This window comes from Trachypithecus francoisi, unplaced genomic scaffold (genome assembly GCF_009764315.1).
Source record: "Trachypithecus francoisi isolate TF-2019V2 unplaced genomic scaffold, Tfra_2.0 Lachesis_group0, whole genome shotgun sequence".
NCBI classification, from domain to species: Eukaryota; Metazoa; Chordata; class Mammalia; order Primates; family Cercopithecidae; genus Trachypithecus; species Trachypithecus francoisi.
In genome coordinates this window covers 63,385,380-63,412,804 of record NW_022681453.1, presented here as the reverse complement: position 1 = coordinate 63,412,804, position 27,425 = coordinate 63,385,380, and the positions used below count along the sequence as shown (strand labels likewise).

At 40.0% G+C, this 27,425-nt stretch overlaps 1 protein-coding gene across 1 annotated transcript in view; it reads right to left on the bottom strand.

The window, feature by feature from the left end:
• Positions 1 to 27,425, bottom strand: part of OSBPL11 (oxysterol binding protein like 11) — a 75,198-nt gene that overhangs the window by 5,366 nt on the left and 42,407 nt on the right. Inside the window, exons 9-11 of the mRNA XM_033210948.1 lie at positions 19,005 to 19,503; positions 13,592 to 13,778; positions 4,278 to 4,460 (exon numbers count right to left, since the gene is read on the bottom strand). Coding sequence (XP_033066839.1) covers positions 4,278 to 4,460; positions 13,592 to 13,778; positions 19,005 to 19,503 — 869 coding nt within the window. The remainder of the gene's footprint in view (positions 1 to 4,277; positions 4,461 to 13,591; positions 13,779 to 19,004; positions 19,504 to 27,425) is intronic.

The following is a 27,425-nucleotide window of genomic DNA, read 5'->3' as shown; positions in this document are numbered from 1 at the left end:
AAAAAATTAGCTGCGTGTGGTGGTGCATGCTTATAGTCCCAGCTACTCGGGAGGCTGAGGCATGAGAATTACTTGAACCAGGGAAATGGAGGTTGCAGTGAGCCGAGACTGCACCACCGCACTCCAGCCTGGGCAACAGAGTGAGACACTACTTTGTCTCCAAAAAAAAAAAAAAGAAAAAATGAAAAAAAGAAACATTTACCAAGACAGAACATATTCAGAGTCATTAAATCTAAATAAATTTAAATAATTAAAATCATACAAAGTGTATGTTTTGACCAAAATGAAACTAAGTTAGAAATAAATAATGGAAAGATGGCTGGAAAATCTCTAAACATTTAGAAATTATCAACACATTTGTAAATAAGTTCATGAGTTAAAAAATAAAACCCACAAAAGAAATCAGAAAATATTTTGAAATGAAAACACATAAAAAGTCATTGGATAGAAATAAAGTAGTCCTCAGAGGAAAATCTATAGCATTAAACATTTAGGAAAAAAAGAAACTGATGAGCTAAACCAGGGATCAAACTAGGGCCCACAGCCCATTTTTGTAAATAAATTTTTATTGCAACATAACAGTGTCTCACCATTGACTTATTGTCTATGGATGTTTCATGCTACAAGGGCAGAGTTGAGTAGCTGTGGCAGAGGCTATTTGATCCACTAAGGCTAAAATATTAATTGGCCTTTGACAAAAAAGTTTGCTGACCCCTGACCTAAGCTTCCATTGTAAGAAATTGGGAAAAAAAAGCAAATGATTTACAATGTAAGGAGAAAAAACGAAATTTTATAAAAGAGCAACATTCAGTGAGAAAGAAAACACAGACTAAATCAGTGAAGCCAATATCTAGTTCTTTGCATAAAATTAATAAACTTAGTCACACTGATGAGAAAAAAGGTATTACAAATATAAGGAATAAGTATGGGGACATCACTACAGATCCTACACAGATAAAAAAATCAGGTAATATTAGGAACTACATGACAATAAATTTGACACATTAGCTGAAATGAACCAACTCCTTCAAAAACTACCAAAGCTCACTGAAGAAACAGAAAACCTTAACAGTGCTATATGTTAAACATATGTAATTTATAATTCAAAACCTTCCCCTAAAGAAAAGAACAGAGCAATATCCCTCATGTATATAGAAATCATAAAATTCATTACAAAATTTTAGCAAATAATATTCAGAAGCATCTTTTTTTTTTTTTTTTTTTTTTTTTGAGACAGAGTCTGGCTCTGTCACCCAGGCTGGAGTGCAGTGGCGCAATCTTGGTTCACTGCAACCTCCACTTCCTGGGTTCAAGCAAGTCTCATGCCTCAGCCTCCCAAGTAGCCGGGACTACAGGTATACGCCATCACACCCGGGTGAATTTTGTATTTTTAGTAGAGACACCCAGCTGATTTTTGTGTTTTAAGTAGAGATGCCTGGCTGATTTTTGTATTTTTAGTAGAGACGCCAGGCTGATTTTTGTATTTTTAATAGAGACGGGTTTCACCATGCTGGCCAGGTTGGTCTTGAACTCTTGACCTCAAGTGACACACCCGCCTTGGTCTCCCAACATGCTGGATTTATAGGTGTGAGTCACCACACTGGCCCAGAAGCATCTCTTTACCTGCCCATACATTCAGTCTGTGGTGATATAATGCTTTAAAGTATATATAGGAAAAATCTGGGCCAGGCATGGTGGCTCACACATGTAATTCCAGCACTTTGGGAGGCTGAGGTGGGCAGATCACCTGAGGTCAGGAGTTCAAGACCAGTCTGACCAATATGGGGAAACCCCATCTCCACAAAAAGTACAAAAAAATCAGCTGGGCGTGGTGGTGCGTACCTGTAATCCCAGCTACTTGGGAGGCTGAGGCACGAGAATAGATTGAGCCCAAGAGGCAGAGGTTGCAGTGAGGCGAGATCATGCCATTGCACTCCAACTTGGGTGACAGAATGAGATTCCATCTTAAAAAAAAAAAAAAAAAATCTGGCCTCACACAGATACAGTTTGAAAAGAGACGAATATTTTAACAGATTTTTCAAATAATTCGATTCTTTCATATGTTTCAAAACTCAACAAGTGGTAATTTTAAAAAGGCTAGTTGCAATGTGGAAAATTAAAGAATGTTAATTGTTTTTTCAAATAATTTATGTGGAAATCCACTGGTCTAATGTGCATCCTGAATGGATAATTTATCCATGCATGATTCTGTAATATGCATTAGTTATCTGAAAACTACTGGTTCATTGAGTTATGCAGATCTTCCAGATGCTGACATATTATACAATATTTTAAAAAATCATGTTCAATAATATCAGCGCCAAGTTCACCAGAAAACGAATTGGGAAGTTTTTAAGTTCATGAAAGAGAAATTTTCTAAAATTCTAATTTTGCCTTGAAGCTCAAATTTTATTATTAGTAACATACTGTCAAATTGTTTTTCTTGAAGTGTCACATTCACGTCTTTCATTTACAAGAAAAATGTCTACCTAACATTGAAATTAGAATAACCATAGTTTGACTGTCTATCATTCTTTTAAGTAAACATCGTATTTCATGAACAAAGTGATTAGTTCTGCTTGTGACTCAAATAATTATACAAGTGCTCTTCCTTCAGATAACAACTATATTTCTTCAGTAGCCAGCAGAAATGCTTATTCATATTCCTGATTTGTCATACAGAATACTAATAAGACATGTACTCGGCCAGGCATGGTGGCTCACGCCTGTAATCCCAGCACTTTGGGAGGCTGAGATGGGAGGATCACTTGAGGTCGGATGTTCACGACCAGCCTGGCCAACACGGTGAAACCCTGTCTCTACTAAAAATACAAAAAATTAGCCAGAAGTGGTGGTTGATGCCTGCAGTCCCAGCCACTCAGGAGGCTGAGGCAGGAGGAGTGCTTGAACCCAGGAGGTGGAGGCTGCAGTGAGCCGAGATCGCCCGACCACACTCCAGCCTGGGTGACAGAGTGAGACCCTGTCTCAAAAAAAGAAAAAAAAAAAAAAAAGACATGTACTCTGTAGTCCCAATTTTAAAAAACTAACAATTTGTATTGGTTTTTCAAGGACATCTTAAGAGAAGGTAGCATGCAAGTACATGGCAGTGAAGAATATGATGACTGCTTGTGACATTTGGTGACACTGCCTAAATTAGTCCTAAGGCCCACCAGTGCTACCCACAGCATTCCTTTTGCACCATCATAAGAACCTACAGAGTGAAAAATGATAAATAACATCTTAGTACTATTATAAAAAAATTGTGAACTTGCAGATACCCTGAGAAGGTCTCAAGGACCCAACAGGGGTCTGCAAAGCAAACTTTGAGACCCTCTCCTTAGGATAAATCTCTGTAAGAATTCTTTAAAAAATCATTATTGCTGTATTTTTTGACCCACTCTGAATGTTTGATTGTAGACATTTAATCCCTTTCACACCTAGTTAGAAATTGTTTGGTTCCATTTATGTGATCTTAATGTAAGATGTTTAGTGGTTCTCTGTATATATATTTTTTCTATTTTTAATTGATAGAGTAGTAATCCCTCATGACATAAAATTTAAACAGTAGAAATAGGAATCTTATAAAAATTAAGTCTCTTTCCTATTCCAGATCCCAGTACTCTTTTCCAGAAGCAACCACTGTCAACACATTTTGGAAGCTATACCTTATTAACACATATAGATCCACTTTATTTTTCAAGGTCTATGACACATACTGCCAAAATACCCTCTATGAAGATTATACTGGTTTAACGTCTAATCAACAGCATGAAAATGCCCATTTGCTCACACCTTTTCCCTAAAGAGTTATTATTGTAAAAACTAATTTGTCTTATTGTTTAATTTGTACCTCTGAATTCTAACTACCCTAAACAATTTTTCATTTCCTTGGTTGACCATTTAAGACGTTCCTATATTTATGCACCACCTCTTTACATCCTTTGCCCAGTTTTTGTATTGGGGTACCTTTTTGTTAATAATGTAACAAAAATTTTTATGATAAAGTTTTTATGATACACACAGTAATTCTTTGACAGTAAATGTTTTTAATATTTTTGCTCCATTTACAATGTTTGGTTTTTACTAAAATGTGACTATATATCAAAGAATCTCACAGCTGGCAAAGGGTTTAACATCAGATCAGACTAATGCTTTCAATTTACAAAGCTGATGCAAAGTGGTGAAGTGACTTGGCCAAGGTCACGCGTTAGTGAAAAGGCTTAGATTAAGATTCAGAGCATCTGACTCTTTCCTGGATAGATGCAAGGATGACATACCTGGATTCAAACGGATCCTGCTTCTCCAGAGGTCTCACTCTTTTCTTCGTCACTGCCAATTTAGTCAAGTCCACATACTTTGTTTCTCCATTGCTATATGTGAACTCAAGAACACTATTCCATTCCCCTTGCACTCTACATACCACAGTGTTGGTGATGTTGTGCTTTACTTCAGCTGTAACCCTAGAAGCAGATAGAAAAGAAAGATACACCCTAATAAGTGATATCATGTTTGTTTCTTAGATCTGAAACCCAAGAACACAGCCTGTGAATCCTGTTGAAATTAGTTATATATCTCACTTCAATATGTCAGAGCCAAAGTTAGATTCTTTGTAATGTCCTATGACAGCTTCCTTCATAATTTGTTCAATATCAATTTTAGTCTTTAGAAAAAATGCCAGGAGTCAAATCAGAGACTTCATTATCATTAATGTCAGAATGTTATCTTTAAAATGCTTGCTACAAACAAAACTATAATACTAAAACTAAATAGAGGCCGGGCGCGGTGGCTCAAGCCTGTAATCCCAGCACTTTGGGAGGCCGAGACGGGCGGATCACGAGGTCAGGAGTTCGAGATCATCCTGGCTAACGCGGTGAAACCCCGTCTCTACTAAAAAAATACAAAAAGCTAGCCGGGTGAGGTGGCGGGCGCCTGTAGTCCCAGCTACTCGGGAGGCTGAGGCAGGAGAATGGCGTAAACCCGGGAGGCGGAGCTTGCAGTGAGCTGAGATCCGGCCACAGCACTCCAGCCTGGGTGACAGAGTGAGACTCTGCCTCAAAAAAAAACAAAAAAAAACAAAAAAAAAAAAAACAAAATAAAACTAAATAGAAATATGAAAAATATCAATATTTTATTTATTACAGTCTAAAAATGTTACAACATTACAATCTATTTAACTTTTTTTTACTAGTTAATTCTACTTATTGAAATATTTGGCATCCCTACATTTGAAGTTCTGGATACATCAATCCTATATTAAACTACATAAGCCTAATTTTAAATTTAGAAACCACACAAACCAATAAGAGGTAGAAAAATATAAAATAATACATTAAAATGTTTAAAATGCTCTTGCCAAAAGAGAAAAATTAAAAGAGCACTGGTCTACAAAAACTATCATTATCACCACAGAACTCAGAGAGACCTTAAACATTACTGCTATTGAAGTTTAATGAAGAGTCACCACAGCCATATATATATAATAGCTATATATATGGCTGTTTATCAACAGATAGCTGTATTGATGCAGCACAAATACATCAATAGGAACAGGCTAGGAATAGGAACAGGTGTAATTATTATTATTATTATTTTTGAGACAGAGTCTCGCTCTGTTGCCTAGGCTGGAGTGCAGTGGTGTGATCTTGGCTCACTGCAACCTCTGCCTCCTGGGTTAAAGTGATTCTCCTGCTTCAGCCTCCCACCTAGCTGGAGTAGCTGGGATTACAGGTATGCGTCACCATGCCCGGCAAATTTTTGTTTTTTTTTTTGTTTTTTTTTGTTTTTTTGAGACAGAGTCTTGCTCTATTGCCCAGGCTGGAGTGCAGTGGCTCGATCTTGGCTCACTGCAAGCTCTGCCTTCCAGGTTCACGCCATTCTCCTGCCTCAGCCTCCTGAGTAGCTGGGACTACAGGTGCCCGCCACCACCCCTGGCCATTTTTTGTATTATTTAGTAGAGACGGGGTTTCACCGTGTTAGCCAGGATGGTCTTGATCTCCTGACCTCGTGATCCGCCCGCCTCGGCCTCCCAAAGTGCTGGGATTACAGGCGCGAGCCACCGCGCCCAGCCAAATTTTTGTATTTTTAGTAGAGACGGGGTTTCGCCATGTTGGCCAGGCTGGTCTTGAACTCTGACCTCAGGTGATCCGTGTGCCTCGGCCTCCCAAAGTGCTGGGATTACAGGTGTGAGCCACTGTGCCTGGACTGTAGCTATTTTTAGTGAAGTATTTTATGTTCACTCTAGGACACAGATAACAACAGGGTCAGATCAGATAGAAGTTCAGAACTTAGGGAATGATAGGCAAAAGTTAGGGTCTAATCAGTGTACCAGAGAATGTGGCTTATCTAGATTCAAAAGGAAATCCAAAGACCAAAAGTCTAGAGGTTCAAGTGACAGTTCAGGAATCCCAAGTAGCATTCATCCAGCCTAAGCTAAGGGAACAAGAAGGACAAAGTGGAATTCAGGGAGTCCAGTTTCAGTTTTAAGCAAGCGGTCTGTGAACTCAGCTCAAGGCAGAGGTGTAAGGAGCCCAATAAGCGAATTATTTATAAGCCAGATCTCTGGAATCTAAGAGCAAATCAAACATTCACAATCAAGAGTTAAGAGTAATTTTATCTACTAAAAATACAAAAAAAATAGCTGCGCATAGTGGCACAGGCCTGTAATCTCAGCTACTCAGGAGGCTGAGGCATGAGAATTGCTTGAACCCGGGAGGCAGAGGTTGCAATGAGCCAAGATTACACCACTGCACTCCAGCCTGGGTGACAGAGGATGGCTCTGTCTCAAAAAAAAAAAAAAAAAAAAAAGAGTAGTTGTATGGTTGTAGCTCACTGGACACAAAGGACACCAAGACTATCAGTCAACTTGATTACAGCAGGAATGGAACCCTGGGTTATGCCTCAAAGCATACACACCTAAATAACTGCCCCGGTTTCTTGCCAGTGTGAATGTTTTTTGTGATGTCATTGCATGCTTCCTCTCTGATCCCACTTGCCAACATCCTTTCCTTCCTTGAAAATTTATCTCTATCAAACAGGATATGAGGAAGTAACACTGAACATTTATCTAGTCTGTTTCCCATCCACATACACCATTCTAAGATAATCAGCTCCTCACTTGATCTTTCTTTTACTCCCATAGCACATCTCTCAAGTTACTGTTATCTCCCATAAGGCTTTCCAATGGACAATCTTAGGGACCTGTTCATGACTGCCGGCTACTACAGGGTCCGTATTGTTTAGAGCAGCTACACAGCAAAAGCAGCGCGAAGAAAAGTGGGGCAGGGGACACGAATCACATATACTACAGGCAGGCCATGAGGAACTTGCAGAGGAGCACAAGGAGGAAGAAGGCCTCATCACTTTGCTTATAACAATTTTTCACAACAGTCTAGGGCAACCAGCACACTTCTTCCGTAAAGGACCAGAAAGTAACTGTCTCAGGATTCTCAGGCCAGACCGTCTCTATTGAAACTACTTAACTTCGTCACTGTAGCATGAAAGCAGACAGAAACAAGTACATGAATGTGCATGACTGTGTTCCAATAAAATTTAATTTACAAAAACAGGTGTCACTAAAGGCTTGAGCTCTTTACTTCCATTGCATACAGTCCTTAGGGAACTGATCACACAGTAATATTATTATTGGTTTGCCATCCTTGCCCCTTGCCAAGACTGTAATCTCTTTAACAGGCATGGAATGGGTCTCATCTCTATAGCCCCATTTAGCACTTAGCAGAGTGCCTGATAAACAGTGAGTTTATTGCCTGAATTAATGAATGAGAAAACAAAACCTCAATTATATTATCACTACATAGAAAAAGAGTGAGCAAAAGCATACATACACAAGAGGATGCCAATGTGTGCATGGAGGGGGAGTTAACATTTTTTGAACATTTAAAATATGCTGGGCATTTTACATAAATTATTTGCCAAGCCTTGTGACTATCCCATTTCTGTAGATGAAGAAACTAAGGCTCAAAAATTTAGGTAAGGTGCCCCAAATCTCTCTCTCTCTCTCTCTTATTATTTGTTTTGGACAGTACTGCTCTGTCACCCAGGCTGGACTTCAGTGGTGAAATCATGGCTTACTGCAGCCTTGACCACTTAGGATCAAGCCATCCAACCTTCTCAACTTCCTGAGCAGCTGGAACTACAGGCATGTGCCATCATGCTCAGCTAACTTTTTAATTTTTATTCTTGTAGAAAGTGGGTCTCACTACGTTGCCCAGGCTGGTATTAAACTCCTGGGTTCAAGCGATCCTCCCACCTCAGCTTCCCAAAGTGCTGGGATTAGAAGCATGAGCCACTGTACCCGGCCCCCAAATCTTGTAGTTAGTAAAATAATAGAGTCAGGATTTGAATACATGTCTAAAGGACTCCAAAGTCCAGTTCTTCCCAATACTTCTAGGTACAAATTTCCTTAAAACAACTTGACCTGAGGTCTGACATTACCATTATTTTATAGCTATGATATACAAATAAAAAATTAGGTACTTCAGAGAAACATTTTATAGGACAAAGGGAAATTGAGAAAATAACCCAAAGAAATAAAATTCTGCTCCAATTCAAATTTGTCATTCTGCTTACATGCAGCAGCATGAAGAAACAGACTTCCCGCATAAACAGAAGATACAAAGGCGGAGCTTAGGAATTTAGGAAGTAAAAGCTTGTACCAAACTACCATAAGAAAGGTATATTTAAAAAGTTATGCCAGGCCGGGCGCGGTGGCTCAAGCCTGTAATCCCAGCACTTTGGGAGGCCGAGACGGGCGGATCACGAGGTCAGGAGATCGAGACCATCCTGGCTAACATGGTGAAACCCCGTCTCTACTAAAAAATACAAAAAAATTAGCCGGGCGAGGTGGCGGGCGCCTGTAGTCCCAGCTACTCGGGAGGCTGAGGCAGGAGAATGGCGTGAACCCGGGAGGCGGAGCTTGCAGTGAGCTGAGATCCGGCCACTGCACTCCAGCCTGGGCGGCAGAGCCAGACTCCGTCTCAAAAAAAAAAAAAAAAAAAAAAAAAAAAAAAAGTTATGCCAATGATTAACACAAGGCAAAATAAGTTAGGTTATGGAAAGTGATTCTTTTTTTTTTTTTTTTTTGAGACGCAGTTCCCTTCTTGTGGAGTGCAATGGTGTGATCTTGGCTTGGCACAATGTCAGCTCACAGTAACCTCCACTATTCCAGCTATTCTTCTGCCCCAGCCTCCCAAGTAGCTGGGATTATAGGCCTGTGCCACCACGCTCCACTAATGTTGTATTTTTAGTAGAGACGGGGTTTCTCCATGTTGGTCAGGCTGGTCTTGAACTCGCAACCTCAGGTGATCCACCCATCTCGGCCTCTCAAAGTGCTGCGATTACAAGCATAAGCCACCATGCCTAGCCAAAAGTGATTCTTAATCTTAAGGAAATTCTGAAATACTTGATAATTCTGGCCGGGCGCGGTGGCTTAAGCCTGTAATCCCAGCACTTTGGGAGGCCGAGACGGGCGGATCACGAGGTCAGGAGATCGAGACCATCCTGGCTAACCCGGTGAAACCCCGTCTCTACTAAAAAATACAAAAAAACTAGCCGGGCGAAGTGGCGGGCGCCTGTAGTCCCAGCTACTGGGGAGGCTGAAGCAGGAGAATGGTGTGAACCCGGGAGGCGGAGCTTGCAGTGAGCCAAGATCCGGCCACTGCACTCCAGCCTGGGCGACAGAGCGAGACTCTGTCTCAAAAAAAAAAAAAAAAAAAAAAAGGAATACTTGATAATTCTTTAAAAGCTGTCTGGTGGCCGGGCGCGGTGGCTCAAGCCTGTAATCCCAGCACTTTGGGAGGCCAAGACGGGCGGATCACGCAATCAGAAGATCAAGACCATCCTGGCTAACATGGTGAAACCCCGTCTCTACTAAAAAAAATACAAAAAAACTAGCGGGTGAGGTGGCGGGCACCTGTAGTCCCAGCTACTCGGGAGGCTGAGGCAGGAGAATGGCGGAAACCCGGGAGGTGGAGCTTGCAGTGAGCTGAGATCCAGCCACTGCACTCCAGCCTGGGCCACAGAGCGAGACTCCGTCTCAAAAAAAAAAAAAAAAAAAAGCTGTCTGATAAGAGTAGAAAGGAAATGGTTATTGAATCAGATAGATCAGTTCTGTTGAAGGTCTTAAACAGTCTCAATTTTCTCATCTATAAAACTAATACCTTTCCCTCATGGGGCTAGTAAGATTTTTTTTTTTTTTGAGACAGTCTTGCTCTGTTGCCCAGGCTGGAGTGCAGTGGCGTAATCTCAACTCACTGCAACCTCCACCTCCCGGGTTCAAGCGATTCTCATGTCTTGGCCTCCTAAGTAGCTGGGATTACAGGTGCATGCCACCACGCTCAGCTAATGTTTGTATTTTTAGTAGAGACGCAGTTTCACCATGTTGCCCAGGCTGGTCTTGAACTCCTGACCTCAGGTGATCCACTCGACTTGGCCTCCCAAAGTACTAGGATTACAGGCATGAGCCATGGCATCCCAAAGTGTTGGGATTACAGGCGTGAGCTACCGGCCTGGTCAAGAATGGTTTTTAGAAGCAATTTTACCAAATGGTTAATTATATCCTATAAAAAAGTTATATAAATGTTGCCAAAAACCAAACTTAAATATTCAAAAATAAGATATTAAATAATTCCCTTTAACAGGTTAAGGTACTGGCTTCTTGTGGTTACTATCTAGGTGCTAATATCTTAACCATCAGGCAAGTTCTCCAAATCCAAGTCAAATTCTGGATCCTTTATGACTGAGGCAATTGAAAGGCTGTCTTAAAGAGAAAAAATATTTCTAACACAGAAATCTAAGATTTCAACAACAAAGCACTTGCCTAGGATTTGAGCAGATCAGAATTTTCTCCTTGACAAAAACTTTGCCTCTCTCCACAACTCAGGCTTATGGAGATGAGATGGCCCTACATGCGGGTGAGAATGCAATTAAAATTTTACTTTCAAAAAAAAAAAAAAGTTTCTTGACCAAATCTACAATATCTCAAGTATATACATCTTGTATCAATAAATGACATAGAATACAGAATATGCTGCCCTTAAGATAGTTAGCAAAGAGCTAAATCTTACATTGTTGTCCCATTCATCTCTAAGGTGAGAATTGATACATAGTAAAACATATACTTTCTCGCTTTTTAAAAACTTGACAAGTCAGCCTTTTAGATTTTCTAGATCCTGTCTCTAAGAGCTCCCTGAGATACCAGAAAACCACTGGTTATGTTAACTTAGCTTCAAATAGAAAATATTTTATTGACCGAAAGTTAGCTTTGGGTTTCACTGATGGTATATATACAAAATTCACATGAAGCGTAATTACATTTTATGGAGAGCTACTGAAGAAGATACTGTCTATTATGTTACTTGATGTCACTATGTAAGGACACATGCAACAAATCCCTTTAGAATTTAGTGCCAGGAAAATAGTTTATCTATCTTGAAAAAGTGATATGCTTCCTTTATCAGACATTGGGAAGTATGTTGAGCATCATGTTTCTTTATTTGCTTTAACAGACGAATCAAAACTAAAAATTGATTTTTTAGCTATAGTAATCATCTAATCCTAGCTTCACAGTACCATTGTCCTTACCCATCTTTATGGTATTATGACAGACTTTATTTTTAAGTATTATATATGAGTTTTTCCTAAAAGCCTTACAAATGCTTTCCAAGAATAGTATCCTGGATTATAATCTCAGACTGAAAGCTTCTTGCAGGCAAAGTTAGTTTTTATTTCTCTGTATCTCTAGTATGCAGAAAAGTTATAATATGTGTATGTGTGTGTGTGTATATATACACACACACACACACACACACACACATCTACATATCCTAAAATCTTTATGATATTACACCACGCACTATATATATAGGCATCCTAAAGTGAGTGTGGAAAATGGGAACAGAAGGTGGACATGAGAATGGGGAATAGTTAAGTAGGCTCACTTGGCTGCATCAGAGATAGATGTGGAAAATGAGGGAGTAAGGGAAGACAGGGAGAATATAATATATTTATACCAAATGCAGACAAGAGATAATGTGTCTGTCCCAACTGCAGACAGCAGTTAAAAAAAACTAGGCTATGTCTGAGGAAGGAGGCATGAGCATTAAAGAAAGACATGGAGAAGAGCTTAGTTATAATAATCTGTAAGCACAAAGAAGAAAAGGTGTCAAGAATAAGAAATTTGGCTGAGCATGGTGGCTCACGCCTGTAATCTTGACTCTTTGGGAAGCCAAGGATTGCTTAAGCCCAGAAGTTCAAATCAAAACCAGCCTGAGCAACATAGGGAGATCCTGTCTCTTAAAAAGGGAGATCCTGTCTCTTAAAAAAAAAAAAAAAAAAAGAATTCCTTTTTTTTTTTTTTTTAAGACAGAGTCCTGTTCTGTCACCCACGCTGGAGCAGAGTGGCACGATCACGGCTCATTGCAACCTCTGCCTCCCAGGTTCAAGCAATTCTCCTGCCTCAGCCTTCTGTGGCATTACAGGCACCTTCCACCACACCCGGTCAATTTATTTATTTATTTTTTTTGAGATGGAGTTTCACTCTTGTCACCCCGGCTGGAGTACAGTGGCACAACCTCAGCTCACTGCAACCTCTGCCTACTGGATTCAAGCAATCCTCCAGCCTAGCCGCCAGAATAGCTGGGATTATAGGCATGCGCCACCATACCCAGCTAATTTTGTATTTTTAGTAGAGACCGGGTCTCGCCATTTTGGCTAGGCTGGTCTCGAACTCCTGACCTCAGGTGATCCACCCATGACTAAAAAATCACATGTGACTAAGAAATACAAATATTAGCCGGGTGTGGTGGCTCCCAGCACTTTGGAAGGTTGAGGCAGGCAGATCACTGGAGGCCAGGAGTTCGAGACCAGCCTGGCCAACATGGTGAAAGCCCATCTCAACTAAAAATACAAAAAGTAGCCAGGCATGGTGGCACATGCCTATAATCACAGCTACTTGGGAGGCTGAGGCACAAAAATTGCTTGAACCCAGGAGGCAGCTGCAAGGAGCCAAGATCGTGCCACTGCACTCCAACCTAGGCGACAGAGTGAGACTCTGTCTCAGAAAAACAAATGACAAAAAAAGAAATACATCAATATCATTGAAAATAAGAAGTGCTGGATCTGGAAATTTATCACTGCAAGTTGCTTCCACCTAAGCATCTACTGAAACACATACACTGGCTTTAATCATTGTGCTTCCTGAACCATTCTTCATGATTAGATATATTTCCACCCTAACTTCTAGCTATAGCTGCCTTCACTGAGGTCCAGATCCAAACCTGTATCCCTTAAAGGCAGAATTGGGCCAGAGACTACAAGTTCATTTGTTAGAAATTCTATTGTAAAGCTCACTAGTTACTTCATCTGGAAAATTTTTAAGAGTAGATATCTTAATGTTGCTACTTTTAAAAATAGAGCATGATATTCAGAATGCCTTAAAAGATGAAATATTTTAAACAAGAAATAAACATGAATACAAATCCAACTTCACATAAAACAGAGCAGAAAAAGAATAAGGAGTTGTAATACAAAATCAAAGTGGAAGAATAAGAACGAGATATCGATAAAATGTGCTTACCGATGCAGTTTGCCACCATAAAATGGCTTGGTATGAAAAGTGATGCTGGCTGAATATCCAGTTTTTGCACAGTTGACACTGACTTTGCCACCCAGTTCTACCCAAGGAACAGTCAAAATTGACCGAGCATATGCACAAGGTAGAGAAAATGTATACTCTTCTCCATGCTCCAACAGACTAAGGATACCTGAATGTGAAAACATGAGGGTGGTTAACATCTTTTTAAAGAAACAACTATCGAAAAAATCCATATTAATTTTTTTCCTGTCTAGTAAATAAGCATCATTATTTTTCCTAATCTTCATTTAACTTTCACGGAACTGACTTCATTTATAACTATACCTGACAATAGTACCAGGCAATAGTGAATCAGGTTTACTTTCACTATGACCTTTCTGTCAATTTGAGGTTCATGGGTCCAGTAAATGTTACAGTGGAAACATTTCAACGGTTTCCTCCAATGCTCCTAAAAATAATTTTTTTTTTTTTTTGAAGACAGAGTTTTGTGATTGTTGCCCAAGCTGGAGTGCAGTGGCGTGATCTTGGCTCACTGCAACTTCTGACTCCCAAGTCAAACGATTCTCCTGCCTCAGCCTCCCGAGTAGCTGGTATTACAGGTGCCCGCCACCACGCCCAGCTAATTTTTTTTGCATTTTTAGTGGAGATGGGGTTTCACCATGTTGGCCAGGCTGGTCTCAACTCCTGACCTGAGGCGATCCACCTGCTTTGGCCTCTCAAAATGCTGGGATTACAGGCGTGAGCCACTGTGCTTGGCCCTTAAAAATAATTTTTTAAAAAAGGCCTTCAGTCAGAGTTTAAGACAATGGTATGCTAAAATTTTATCATTAGTATGAATAACTTTTTAGCAGTTTGGGAATAACCAGATGTTCGATGTTATTAAGTCACAGACATTGATCTAAGACAGTATAATGGGAAAAAATTGTTCTTCTATGTATATTAAGAAAGAAAAAATGTTGTTTGATTATAAAAACTATGGTCATAGTCATTTTGTTTGCCAAATTATAAAATATTTATGGTGAAGTTAGAAGAGATAACAGTGGTGGTTTTCAAACAAATGTTATTCTAATGGAGAAAGGAGCTTGTTCCATATTAAGTGACGCTAATTACAGATGGTTTAAAAGGTTTTATAAAAAGGGGACTACATTAATGAATAATCACTCTATACTAGATAATCAAGGGATACTAAGGATACTCAAGCTACATTACTAACCTTCTAAACTCATTACCTGTGTCATCAAATCAACAGACCACATATTGAAGTGGATATGTACTACTAGTCCAAACGTTTATGGCATCTCCCTTTTAATAAATGCTCGTTAGGCACTCACTTCTTAATGTTCACAAATAAGGGGAAGTATTTAAATATTTTAATATAGTCAATTTTTAGGATATGCAAATAAACAAAATGAGATTGTAAAGTAGCCTACATAAAGCAACATCAACTATTTTTTTTTTTTGTATTGCTCTTAAAAGTCTTCAGAAAGGGCAACAATAAATTAAGGTTTATTGAGCCATTTCATAAAAAACATGGTTCTGGCTATAATATATCTATACATAATGAGAGCTGTCAGATGACAGACAACATACTTGTATATATTTTAAGTCTTTTTTTTTTTTTGAGATGGAGTTTCACTCTTGATGCCCAGGCTGGAGTGCAATGGCACAACCTCGGCTCACTGTAACGTCTGCCTTCCGGGTTCAAGCGATTATCCTGCCTCAGCCTCCCAAGTAGCTGGGATTACAGGTACCCGCCACCACACCTGACTACTTTTTTTGTATTTTTAGTAGAGACAGAGTTTCACCATGTTGGCCAGGCTGGTCTCGAATTCCTGAACTCATGTGATCCACCCACCTCGGCCTCCCGAAGTGCTGGGATTACAGGCATGAGTCACCACACCCAGCACCATTCCTGATTTTTACTTACTTTCTGTTGCGGGTATCAATAACCACTTAATTTCCAATATATTCCACTAATATATAGCAGCACGATAAAAAATTATTTACATACCTCCTTTATAATTAAAGCATGGTTAAGATATGAATGCTTTTCTCCATTTCTTTTTTTAAAAATTTAACATTTGAGACAAGGTCCTTCTCTGTCACGCAGCTGGTGTGCAGTGGCACGATCATGGCTCACTGCTGCCTCAATTTCCTGAGCTCAAGTGATCCTGCCACCTCAGTCTCCCAAGTACCTGGGATTATAGAAGCAAGCCACCATGCCCAGTTAATTTTTTTAAATTTATTTTTGCAGAGATAGGCTCTCATTATGTTGCCCAGTCTGGTCTCCAACTCCTGGGCTCAAGCTATCCTTCCACTTCAGCCCAGCAAAGTATTGAGATTACAGGTGTGAGCCACTGTGCTCGGCTTTTCTTCACTTCTTGAAGCATTTCCTTTCTTGTAGTGTGAGAGGCTACCATTCCCAGATTCTTACTGTTACATGAACTGGTAAGAGTAACTGTCCTTCGGAAGAGTGTCAAAGAATATGGTTCTAAATGTGTCTATTTCTTAACCTTTATGACCTTAGACATGTCTCATCACCTCTAGACTTTTTTTTTTTCACTTATAAAATAAGCAAATTGATCTATGAAGTGCTTAAGGCTAATGTTATGGAGTTTATAACGAAGGGTAGCAAACTGTTTTTTTTAAACTAATAAAATATGAATGATTTCAGCTGGGTGTAGTGGCTCACTTGAGCTCACAAGTTTAAGACCAGCCTGGGCAACACGGCGAAATCTTGCTCTACAAAAAAATACAAAAATTAGTTGGGCATGGTGGTGCATGCCTGTAATCCCAGCTACTGTGGAAGCTGGGGTGGGAGGATGGCCTGAGCCTGGGAGGCAGAGATTGCAGTGAGCCGAGATGGCCCCACTGCACTTCTACCTGGGCGATACAGCTAGACCACGACACACACACACACACACACACACACACACACACACACACACATACACGAGAGAGTACTTTCTAATGTTATAAAAGTTGTAATTAACTTGAAATATTATTTGGGAATTGGTAAGACATACTACAACAGAACTTAAAAATGGGGAAGGCCGGGCGCGGTGGCTCAAGCCTGTAATCCCAGCACTTTGGGAGGCCGAGACGGGTGGATCACGAGGTCAGGAGGTCAAGACCATCCTGGCTAACACGGTGAAACCCCGTCTCTACTAAAAAATACAAAAATCTAGCCGGGCGAGGTGGCGGGCGCTTGTAGTCCCAGCTACTCGGGAGGCTGAGGCAGGAGAATGGCGTGAACCCGGGAGGCGGAGCTTGCAGTGAGCTGAGATCGCGCCACTGCACTCCAGCCTGGGCGACAGAGCGAGACTCCGTCTCAAAAAAAAAAAAAAGAAAAGGGGAAAACTGAAAAAGAGGATATTTTCTTCATAATGACTAAAATACAATCTCAAAATATTAGAGTGACAGGCTTAAATGATGCCATGCTTACATTGTAAAATGACATTCAGAGCAAAGTGTTCTTTGCATAAGCGTTTTCCTTTAACATAAAAGTGGTAGTTTTTTTCCTATCATTATATTTTCATTAACTCTTCAATAATTTCTGTGGAGATTTTTGTTTTTGTTTCATATTCTTGGTCAAAAAACACTGTATTTCCAAAAATAATTTTTCACAATCTTCTGATGAAGTAGAATTAAATTTTATCAGTATGTGTTTTTAAATATTCTGTGAATAGCACCTAAATAGTCTATGAATAGCACCTCTGGCCCCCATCTCCTAAAGTGCTGAGATTATAAGCTAATGCCTAGAGGTAGAGGCCAAAAGATCACTTGAGCCCAGGAGGAGTTCATGACCAGCCTGGGCAACATATTGAGACCCTGTCTCTAAAAATAAAAATAAAAAAAATTAGCCTAGCATGGTGGTGCGTGCCTGTAGTCCTAGCTACTTGAGAGGCTGAGGCAGGAGGATGGCTTGAGCCAAGTAGGTCAAGGCTGCAGTTAGTTATGACCATGCTACTGCACTTCAGCCTGGGCAACAGAGCAAGACCCTGTTTCTAAAAAAAAAAAAAAAAAAAAATCAAATTAAAAAAAAAGATTTACCTATGTTTTTTGTGATTTTTATAATAATAAAAATTTGGGACCAACCTCAATGTCCAAATAAAGGGAAATGTTTAAATAAAAGATGGAAAATATACTTCATAGAATATTATGCAGTCATTAAAATGTTTTATTAATGACATGAGAAAGCGAATATATTTAATTAAAAAGGAGGACACAAAACTATATATATTATTAATTCTAATTTTATAAGGCTAAAAGTCCTGAATATACACACACAGAAAAAGTATAAAATATTAAATTTTTAAATATATATATATATGGATGCAGGCATTACAGAAGCTTTTGTTTTCTGCTTTGTACTTTTCTAGTTTTCCAAATATTTGATAAGAAATATTTAAAAATGCCAGGCACGGTGGCTCATGCCTGTAATCCCATCACTTTGGGAGGCCAAGGCGGGTGGATCATCAGAGGTCAGGAGTTTGAGATCAGCCTAACCAACATGGTGAAACCCCGTCTCTACTAACAATACGAAAATTAGCTGGTTGTGGTGGCATGGTGGCAGGCGCCTGTAATCTCAGCTACTCGTGAATCTGAGGCAGAAGAATTGCTTGAACCTGGGAGGCAGAGGTTGCAGTGAGCTGAGATCACGCCACTGCACTCTAGCCTGGGTGACAGAGCGAGACTCCATCTCAAAAAAAAGAAAAGAAAAGAAATATTTAAAATCAGAAAAAAATAATTTAAAAAGAGAATTTACATTAGTTCATAGATATACTCCTCCCATCCCCCCCAAGAAGCATTCTGGAACACTCTAGGAATTGGAGCTAAAAATTAACTTAACATTTTATTTTATTTTATTTTATTTTTTTTTTGAGACGGAGTCTCGCTCTGTCGCCCAGGCTGGAGTGCAGTGGCCGGATCTCAGCTCACTGCAAGCTCCGCCTCCCGGGTTTACGCCATTCTCTCGCCTCAGCCTCCCGAGTAGCTGGGACTACGGGCGCCCGCCATCTCGCCCGGCTAATTTTTTGTATATTTTAGTAGAGACGGGGTTTCACCGTGTTAGCCAGGATGGTCTCGATCTCCTGACCTCGTGATCCGCCCGTCTCGGCCTCCCAAAGTGCTGGGATTACAGGCTTGAGCCACCGCGCCCGGCACAACATTTTAAACTTATAGTTAATATTTATCTAGGGTTCCTAAATTTAAGATTGTAGTTTGATATTAAAAATTGTAAAACAGGCACTTGACCTTCACGTGTCTGCTTGGGTTTCTTCAAATGAACTATCCTTTCTTTCCTGTTCTAAAGCCTTTTTAAATAAACTTTCATTCCTGCTTGAAAAAAAAAAAAAAAATATATATATATATGTAAAACAATTTTTCTACTTACCTTCTCCAACCATTGTCACGCCTATTGACATGCCTAAGAACTTGCTCTTAGTCCAGACATGCGCGTTTACACACATCTTCCTCTCTGTACATTCTGCATAAAATCCTGAGACTGGAGGATGATGAGAAACCTGCTCAGCAACAAATCTGACTGTATAACAATCTGCTCCCACCTGGTTCAAAGACTCCTCCGATAAAGGAGCATGATTTGTGACTCCCTGGGTGGAAGAACTGCTAAAAACACTGGATGCTACTTCGCTTTTTGGCATCCTCCAGGAACAGTGAAATGTTTCTCCAATGATAGGATTGTATGGTTTTTTAGCAATGGCTCCCTTACGGCCTTCATGAAATGAGGTAAGGTAGTACTCAACAAAGCGAATCATTCTGTCCTCAGCTGTGGCTCCATCAGTGATGGCTATAAATAGGTCTGGATGAGACATAAAGTCTGCATACATTTCCAGCAAGGAACGCTTCTCTAGGATAAATGTAGGAAGCACCACCTAAAACAACAACAACAATCAATGAAAGAGGGGAAATTTAATCCATGTGTAGCATATCTGTAGACAACTATTCTCTCTCTGAAAACATTTCATTCTAGATGGGTATTAAAAACAAAGTCATAAAGAAAAAGTATTTAGTCACATTAAAAAATAAGCATTCTTGGCCAGGCACAGGGTCTCATGCCTATAATCACAGCACTTTGGGAGGCCAAGTTGGGAGGATTGTTTCAGCACAGTAGTTCGAGACCAGCCGAGGCAACCCAGTGGAACCCTGTCTCTATAAAAGATACGAAAATTAGCTGGGCATGGTGCCTTGTGCCTGTAGTCCCAGCTGCTCAGGAGGCTGAGGTGGGAGGATCACTTGAGCCTGGGAGGTCGAGGCTACGATCAGCCATGACTGTGCCACTGCACTGGTACCTGAGCAACAGAGTGAGACCCTATCTTAGAAGAAAAAAAAAAAAGCATTCCTACAAGGAAATGCAAACCTGCTCAAGATTAAATAAATTCAAGAGAGTAGAAGAAACTTCAAAAAAATCCTCAAACTTCTAGACTGAATAAAAGTATCACCAGGGAAATGGCGTTAAAACTCAAAGTAAATGTTAGCCTGCCTTTGCTCCTTTCCTATGTTAAAACTAAACTGTAGATGAATGACCAAGACATGAGAAGAGTCAATAAATGTCATTCCCTGAGAACAGACTAAAGAGATCACAGACTGAAGCAAAAACTGCAACATATATTTAATCTTAAGTACAAGAGAACTATTTCCAATAAGAGAACTTTTTATAATTAAAACCAGGTAAGTGTAAGAAAGATTAAATATTTTACTTAAAGCAGAGTTGGGAGAGGCACTGCAAAAGGGCTCAAAACTCTGAGAAAGCAAAATCTGGCAATATTTTTCAAGAGCCCTAAGATGCTCTTAACCATTTAGCCTAGTACTTATTATTCTAAGAATCTAGCCTTAGGAAATAAATAACTGAGGCCGGGCGCGGTGGCTCAAGCCTGTAATCCCAGCACTTTGGGAGGCCGAGACGGGCGGATCACAAGGTCAGGAGATCGAGACCATCCTGGCTAACACGGTGAAACCCCGTCTCTACTAAAAATACAAAAAAAACTAGCCGGGCGAGGTGGCGGGCGCCTGTAGTCCCAGCTGCTCGGGAGGCTGAGGCAGGAGAATGGCATAAACCCGGGAGGCGGAGCTTGCAGTGAGCTGAGATCCGGCCACGGCACTCCAGCCCGGGCGACAGAGCGAGACTCCGCCTCAAAAAAAAAAAAAAAAGGAAATAAATAATTGAATGAAGGAAAAGCAATGTGAAAAAATAATTAGAACAACCTCCATTTTAAACTATGGTTCTAGTTAACTGAAGTAGGGAACTTTCATTTAATTGACTATTATAGTCATTTAAAAAGATGGTTTTGAAGATGATATAAATAATACAAAAGACAGTGGATGTTGCAGATTCAGTTGCTGAATTGAACACATGCATCTTAATTTCATTTTCTACCAAAATTCCATAGAAATTAAATAAACTTCATATAAAGACAAACCCAGAGATACCAGGAAAGTAGACAAAACACAACAAAATTTTGAGAGTTCCTAACTAGAAAGCTGAAACTCAGGTAGTAGATTACAATATGCACAGATTCCTGAAAAGGCTCAGGAGCTGACAGCACTAGGTGCCTCTGCATCTGGGGGTTCACAGAAATGCTAAAATAAAAATAACTGAGTAAAATCTGTATGGAAAGCAATTAGATGCCTAACTCACACCCCCAACTCCACACTGTTAGTAACTACCCTCTTAGACCGCAAAGTCTAGTGGTTTAGCCTCCGGATAAACAAGGTGGTCTACTCTCTAGACTGGAGAATAGCAAGGAATTCTAAGAGAGTGGATACCAAGTGATACATAACAAGGGCATTTAATAACTTCATGTAAACTAAATGTTAGCTATTAACACCCTCTCTCATGCAGCCGCCTTCTCCTTTTTAACTACTTTTGGACTCACCAAGTACGAGATGAAAAAAATTTTCTTCTGGGAAATTTGGCTAAACCTAGAGGAAAAACCTAATGATACTGACACCAAGTTTCCCAACAAATGGCCCACCCAGATTATGGGACAATGAAAAACATAGGCGCCACCTATGTGTTAAAGCTTAAAGTCAGGTTTTAGTTTCCTTAAACTTAATTGTGAGCAGAAAAGAAATACTGATTTCCGAGAAAACCTCTAACTAGGAATATAAAGAACAAAATAAAGAAACGGATTTGGAGAAACAGAAACCTCAAAGGAGGGGGAAAAAAAATATCTTCAGAGAATTAAGAAGATACTATATACATACAAGAATGCTTTTTTAAAAAATCAGCACATTTAAAAACATAACAATAATTAAAAGTCAAAAGAAGGGTTAAAGGATAAAAGGTGAGGAAATCTCCCAAAACACCAAAGCCAGACAAAGAGAGAAAAGGAAAAGTAGCAGAGAAAAATAAAAGACCAGACCAGGAAGTCCAATGGCCATATAATAAGGATTTCAGAGAAAACAAACAAACAAACAAAAAACATTGGAAGAAAGAAAAATCATTGTGATGGTTAATACTGAGTGTCAACTTGATTGGATTGAAGGATGCAAAGTAATGTTCCTGGGTGTGCCTGTGAGGGTGTTGCCAAAGGGGATTAACATTTGAGTCAGTGGACTGGGAGAGGCAGACCCATCCTCAATCTGCATAGGCACCATCTAATCAGCTGCTAGAATAAAAGCTGGCAAGGGAACATGGAAGGACTAGACTTGCTGAGTCTTCTGGCCCACATCTTTCTCCTGTGCTGGATGCATCCTGCCCTCAAACACTGGACTCCAAATTCTTCGCTTTTGGACTCTTGGACCTTCAACCACAGACTGAAAGCTGCACTGCTGGCTTCCCTACTTTTGAAGTTTGGGAACTCGGACTGGATTCCTTGCTCCTCAGCTTGCAGATGGCCTATTATGGGACTTTATTTTGTGATTATGTGAGTCAATACTCCTTAATACACTCCCCTTTATGTATCTATCTATCCTATTATTTCTGTCCTTCGAGAGAACCCTAATACAATCATCAAAGAAATAATTCAAGAAAATTTCAGAGAACTCAAAACCATGAGTTGTCACACTGAAAAGGCCCACTGAGTACCCAGATACAATGGATACAAGAAACCTACATCAATGTCATAATACCAAGACATGACAAAGAGAAGATTCTAAACAATTTTGGAGAGAAAAACTACAAAACGAGTCACAAACAAAAGATCAGGAATCAGAATGACTTCACTCTTTTCATTAGAACCCTGTAGCAAGGAGACATTATAAAAGAAAATTATTTAAAAATAACAAATTCTTTTTTTTTTTTTTTTTTTTCCTGAGATGGAGTCTCGCTCTGTCACCCAGGCTGGAGTGCAGTGGCGTGATCTCGGCTCACTGCAACCTCCACCTCCCAGGTTCAAGTGATTTCTGTGCCTCAGCCTCCTGAGTGGCTGGGATTACAGGCATGTGCCACCATGCCTGGCTAATTTTTGTACTTTTAGTAGAGACGGGATTTCGTCATGTTGGCCAGGCTGGTCTCGAACTCCCGGCCTCAAGTGATCTGCCTGCTTCGGCCTCCCAAAGTGCTGAGATTACAGGCGTGAGCCACTGCACCTGGCTACAAGCAACAAATTCTATCTAAACCAGCAAAGAAACATGAGGGCAACACAGACATTTCAGACACACATTTTCACATTTGCTTCTTACAAATCTTCCTGAGAAATTAATGGAGGATGTATTCCAACAAAATGAGAGGCAACCAAGAAAAAAGAAATGGATACAGTAAACAGATTTAGCCAAAGAGAAAGCTAAAGGAAATCCCGGTCCAGATTAGAGTGATGTGACTCAAGAGACAGAGATACTGAAGACTGTTATCCACACGCTTCATACTGCCATTGTATCATCTTTTCAAACCTGAGGATAAAATAGCCTAGTGAAACTGATTCCAAGTGTATTGTATTTGGCTTGTGTTGACTATCTGCTGGTGAAATTCTTACTCTCCTCTCCATGTTCTGCTGTCTGGATTGGCTGAAGATGCTCATTTCCCCAACAGATGCCTTCTAACTTCAATCTATTCCTGAGAGTTGGAGGTAGGTCACAGTTTGCTTTGAAACTGAAAATACTGAGCAGTTCACTCCCCCAGCCCACATTCCTCCTGCAGCTGGCTCACACCAAATGCTCTGGGATGTATATTTTACAGGACTCACAACTTTGCCTTCTAATTTCACCAGAAAGGGCTCTTCTAAACTTTCTCAATAACATAAAAAGCTAAAGCCAGAAACTCAAATGTTTAACTTGTCTTTTTCTGGGAGCTGTTTTCTACAAATGGCAACACAGTCCTTTCCTTATGCTAAGCTTATGTTAGCTATTTTTTTCTAAACATCATTATGGAGTACAAAAAAGCAGTAAAACCATAGCAAAAAGTAGAGGGATAATTAACACAAAAGTAAAGTAAATTGTTATATGGAGGAAAAAGTAGAGGACTATAAATGAGAGGGGAACTCAGAGATTCCAAGTTCAGGCAATGTTCTATAGCTTAATATCAGAGGTAGATACATGGGTATTCATTTTATCTTTTTTCTTTGAATGTTTATATGTATTCTATTCAGTCTTCTGTGTGTTTAACACATTTCACACACACAAAAGTTAACTAAAAAAGGAAGTAAAACAAAATTGCATATAAACTATGACAAAGTGAAGAAAGATTGGACAGGAATACCAAAAGTGAGAGCTGTGTTATGTTAGGGTAGTGAAATGATAGATTTTCTTTGGTTTGCTAAAATTTTCTGTGTTTACACTAATTTCATAATATTATGTAAAAAGGAACAAAATGAACAGTAGGGAAAGTGCATATTACTTATTCACAATATGAAGGTTAGGACCATGGTTATCTTCTTTGTTGCTGTCCCAAGAGCTAGCACAGTGTCTGGAATATAACAACGGCCCAGTAAATATCTGTTAAGTGTTATTATTAGATAAGAGATAACTGTGACAGAAGTTTAGTCACCAGACTATTTTTATTTATTTATTTTTTGAGACGGAATCTAGCTCTGTTACACAGGCTAGAGTGCAGTGGTGCAACCTCAGCTTACTGTAACCTCTGACTCCTGGGTTCAAGCGATTCTCCTGCCTCAACCCCCTCAAACAGCTGAGATTACAGGCGTGTGTCACCACGCTCGGCTAATTTCTTTGTTTTTAGTAGAGACAGGGTTTCACCATGTTGGCCAGGCTGGTCTCCAACTCCTGACTTCAAGTGATCCACCCGCCTCAGCTTCCCAAAGTGCTGGAATTACAAGCGTGAGCCACGGCGCCCAGGCACCAGGCTCTTTAATATTGCCTGAAAAGTATCATTCCATTAAATGTTGTATAGATGTTCTTAATTTGTGATTGGTTAATATTAATGTAATATATGTGTAACACATACAACTTTCTTTCTTTTTTTTTGCGACAGGGTCTCGCTCTGTTGCCCAGGCTGGAGTGCAGTGGCACAGTCTCGGTTCACTGCAACCTCCACCTCCCAGGTTCAAGCAATTCTTGTATCTCAGCCACCTAGTAGCTGGGATCGCAGTCGTGCACCATCGTGCCCAGCTAATTTTTTTATTTTTTAGTACAGACAGGGTTTTGCCATGTTGCCTAGGCTGGTCTTGAACTCTTGGGCTCATGTGATCTACCTGGCCTCCTAAAGTGCTGAGATTATAGGCATGAGCCACCACACCCAGCCACATACAACTTTTTAATCAACAAGATACAAATGTGGAGAAAGTATAGTATATGCAGTTATTCATGCCATGAGAGAACTTCTACCATGTGGATTACTATTACAGCACACTTTTTTCAAATGCTCTTATGCCTTATAAACCTCAATGCTGTTCTTGCGCCTTATAAATGCAAATCTCAGGGACTGCAAACACCATGCTAATACCAAACAACCCCATTCAGAAGACTATTCATTTTTAACCAGTTTCACAACTATGAGGTCTTTTCTGAACCACTAATATGAAAATATTTCTAGAACAGAAATGATTCCCAGCTGAAATACTGAAGCTATATAAATAATGAAAGCTTTATGGGTTTCTTTATTAATTCCTAAAATGTCTGCTTCTTATGCTTTCTATTTAAGTTATATTTTCAGATGAACAATTCGTTGGAAACAATGTTTTAAATCTACCTTCAATGGCATCAAAAAAATCTCCAATTGATATCTATCTCCTAAAGTCAATTTTGAAATTCCATACTAATACAAAATTGTTTCATCAGTAATTCAAAGTAAATAATCCTCAAGTAATATATATTTGACATATATAGGTTTTGAACTTGATTGGCTTTTTAAATTAATGTCATGGATTAATTGTTAAATTAAGACACACTAGTTAAATAAACTAGGAACAGAGAAAACCTGCCTAAAATTAAAAACTATAGATTACTGCTTCTCAAACTTTAATGTATATATGAATCATAAAGGATCTTATTAAAATGCAGATTCCGGTCCACCACGTCTGCGACTGGGGCCTGAGATTCTGCATTCCTAACAAGTTTCCAGGTGATGGCGATGCTACTGGTCTTCAGATCACACTTAAAGTAGCAAAGCTTTTGGCCAGGAATCTGCAAACTGTAGTCTTTGGGTTAAATCTGGCCTCCTGTTTTAGTAAATGAAGTTTTGTTGGAATACAGCCATGCCCAATGCAGTATATTGTCTATGGCTCCTTTTATACTACAAAGGCAGAGTTGAACAGCTACAGGAGAGACCTATGTCCACATAGCTGCAAATATTTACTATCTGGCCCTTTACAGAAAAAATCTGCAGACTCCTGTTATAGATAATACCCAAATGCATGATCCGCATGTGGGAAGTAAGTGGAAGTGTCAATGCCTTTCATAGTTTTGTAGGATTACATAATATTCTCTACATTTTCCAGTATAGTATACCAATGGACCCCTTTAATTTTGTTCTGAAACTCAAAGACGATTGGTATTATTTGCCAGACAACTTCCTGCTGCACAAGAAAACCAGAAAGCCTTTTTTTTAGTGATGGAATCTTGCTCTGTTGCTCAGACTAGAGTGCAGTGGCACATTCTCAGCTCACTGCAACCTCCACCACCCAGGATCAAGAGATCCTCCCACCTCAGCCTCCCGAGTAGCTGGGACTACAGGCCACCATGCCCAGCTAATTTTTGTATTTTTTTTAGAGACGGGGTTTCACCACATTGGCCGGGCTGGTCCCAAACTCCTGACCTCAAGTGATCCGCCCACCTCAGCCACCTCCTAAGACAGGGTTTTGTCATGTTGGCCAGGCTGGTCTTGAACTCCTGATTTAAATTGATCTGCCCGCCTCAGCCTCCTGAGTTGGGGTTTCACCACGTTGGCCAGGTTGGTCTTCTGACCTCAAGTGATCCACCTGTCTCAGCCTCCTGAGACGGGTTTCACCTCAGCCTCCCAAGGACAGTGGATCATTTGAGATCAGGAGTTCAAGGCCAGCCTGATTACAGGCATGAGCCACTGTGCCTGGCCAAGAAAGCCATTTTTTATGAAAATAAAAAATGCTGATCAGGAGACTAAAAAAAAAAATCATAAAAAATAAAAATCACAAAAAATAAAAAGATCAGCCAGGTTCGGTGGCTCATGCCTGTAATCCCAGCACTTTGGGAGGATGAGGTGGGAGAATCACGAGGTCAGGAGCTCAAGACTTGCCTGGCCAACATGGTGAAACCCCATCTCTACCAAAACTACAAAAAATTCGCTGGGCGTGGTGGTGGGCGCCTATAATCCCAGCTACCCAGGAGGATGAGGCAAGAGAATCGCTTGAACCCAGGAAGTGGAGGTTGCAGTGAGCCGAGATTGCACCCTGCACTCCAGTCTGGGCAATAAGAGTGAAACTCT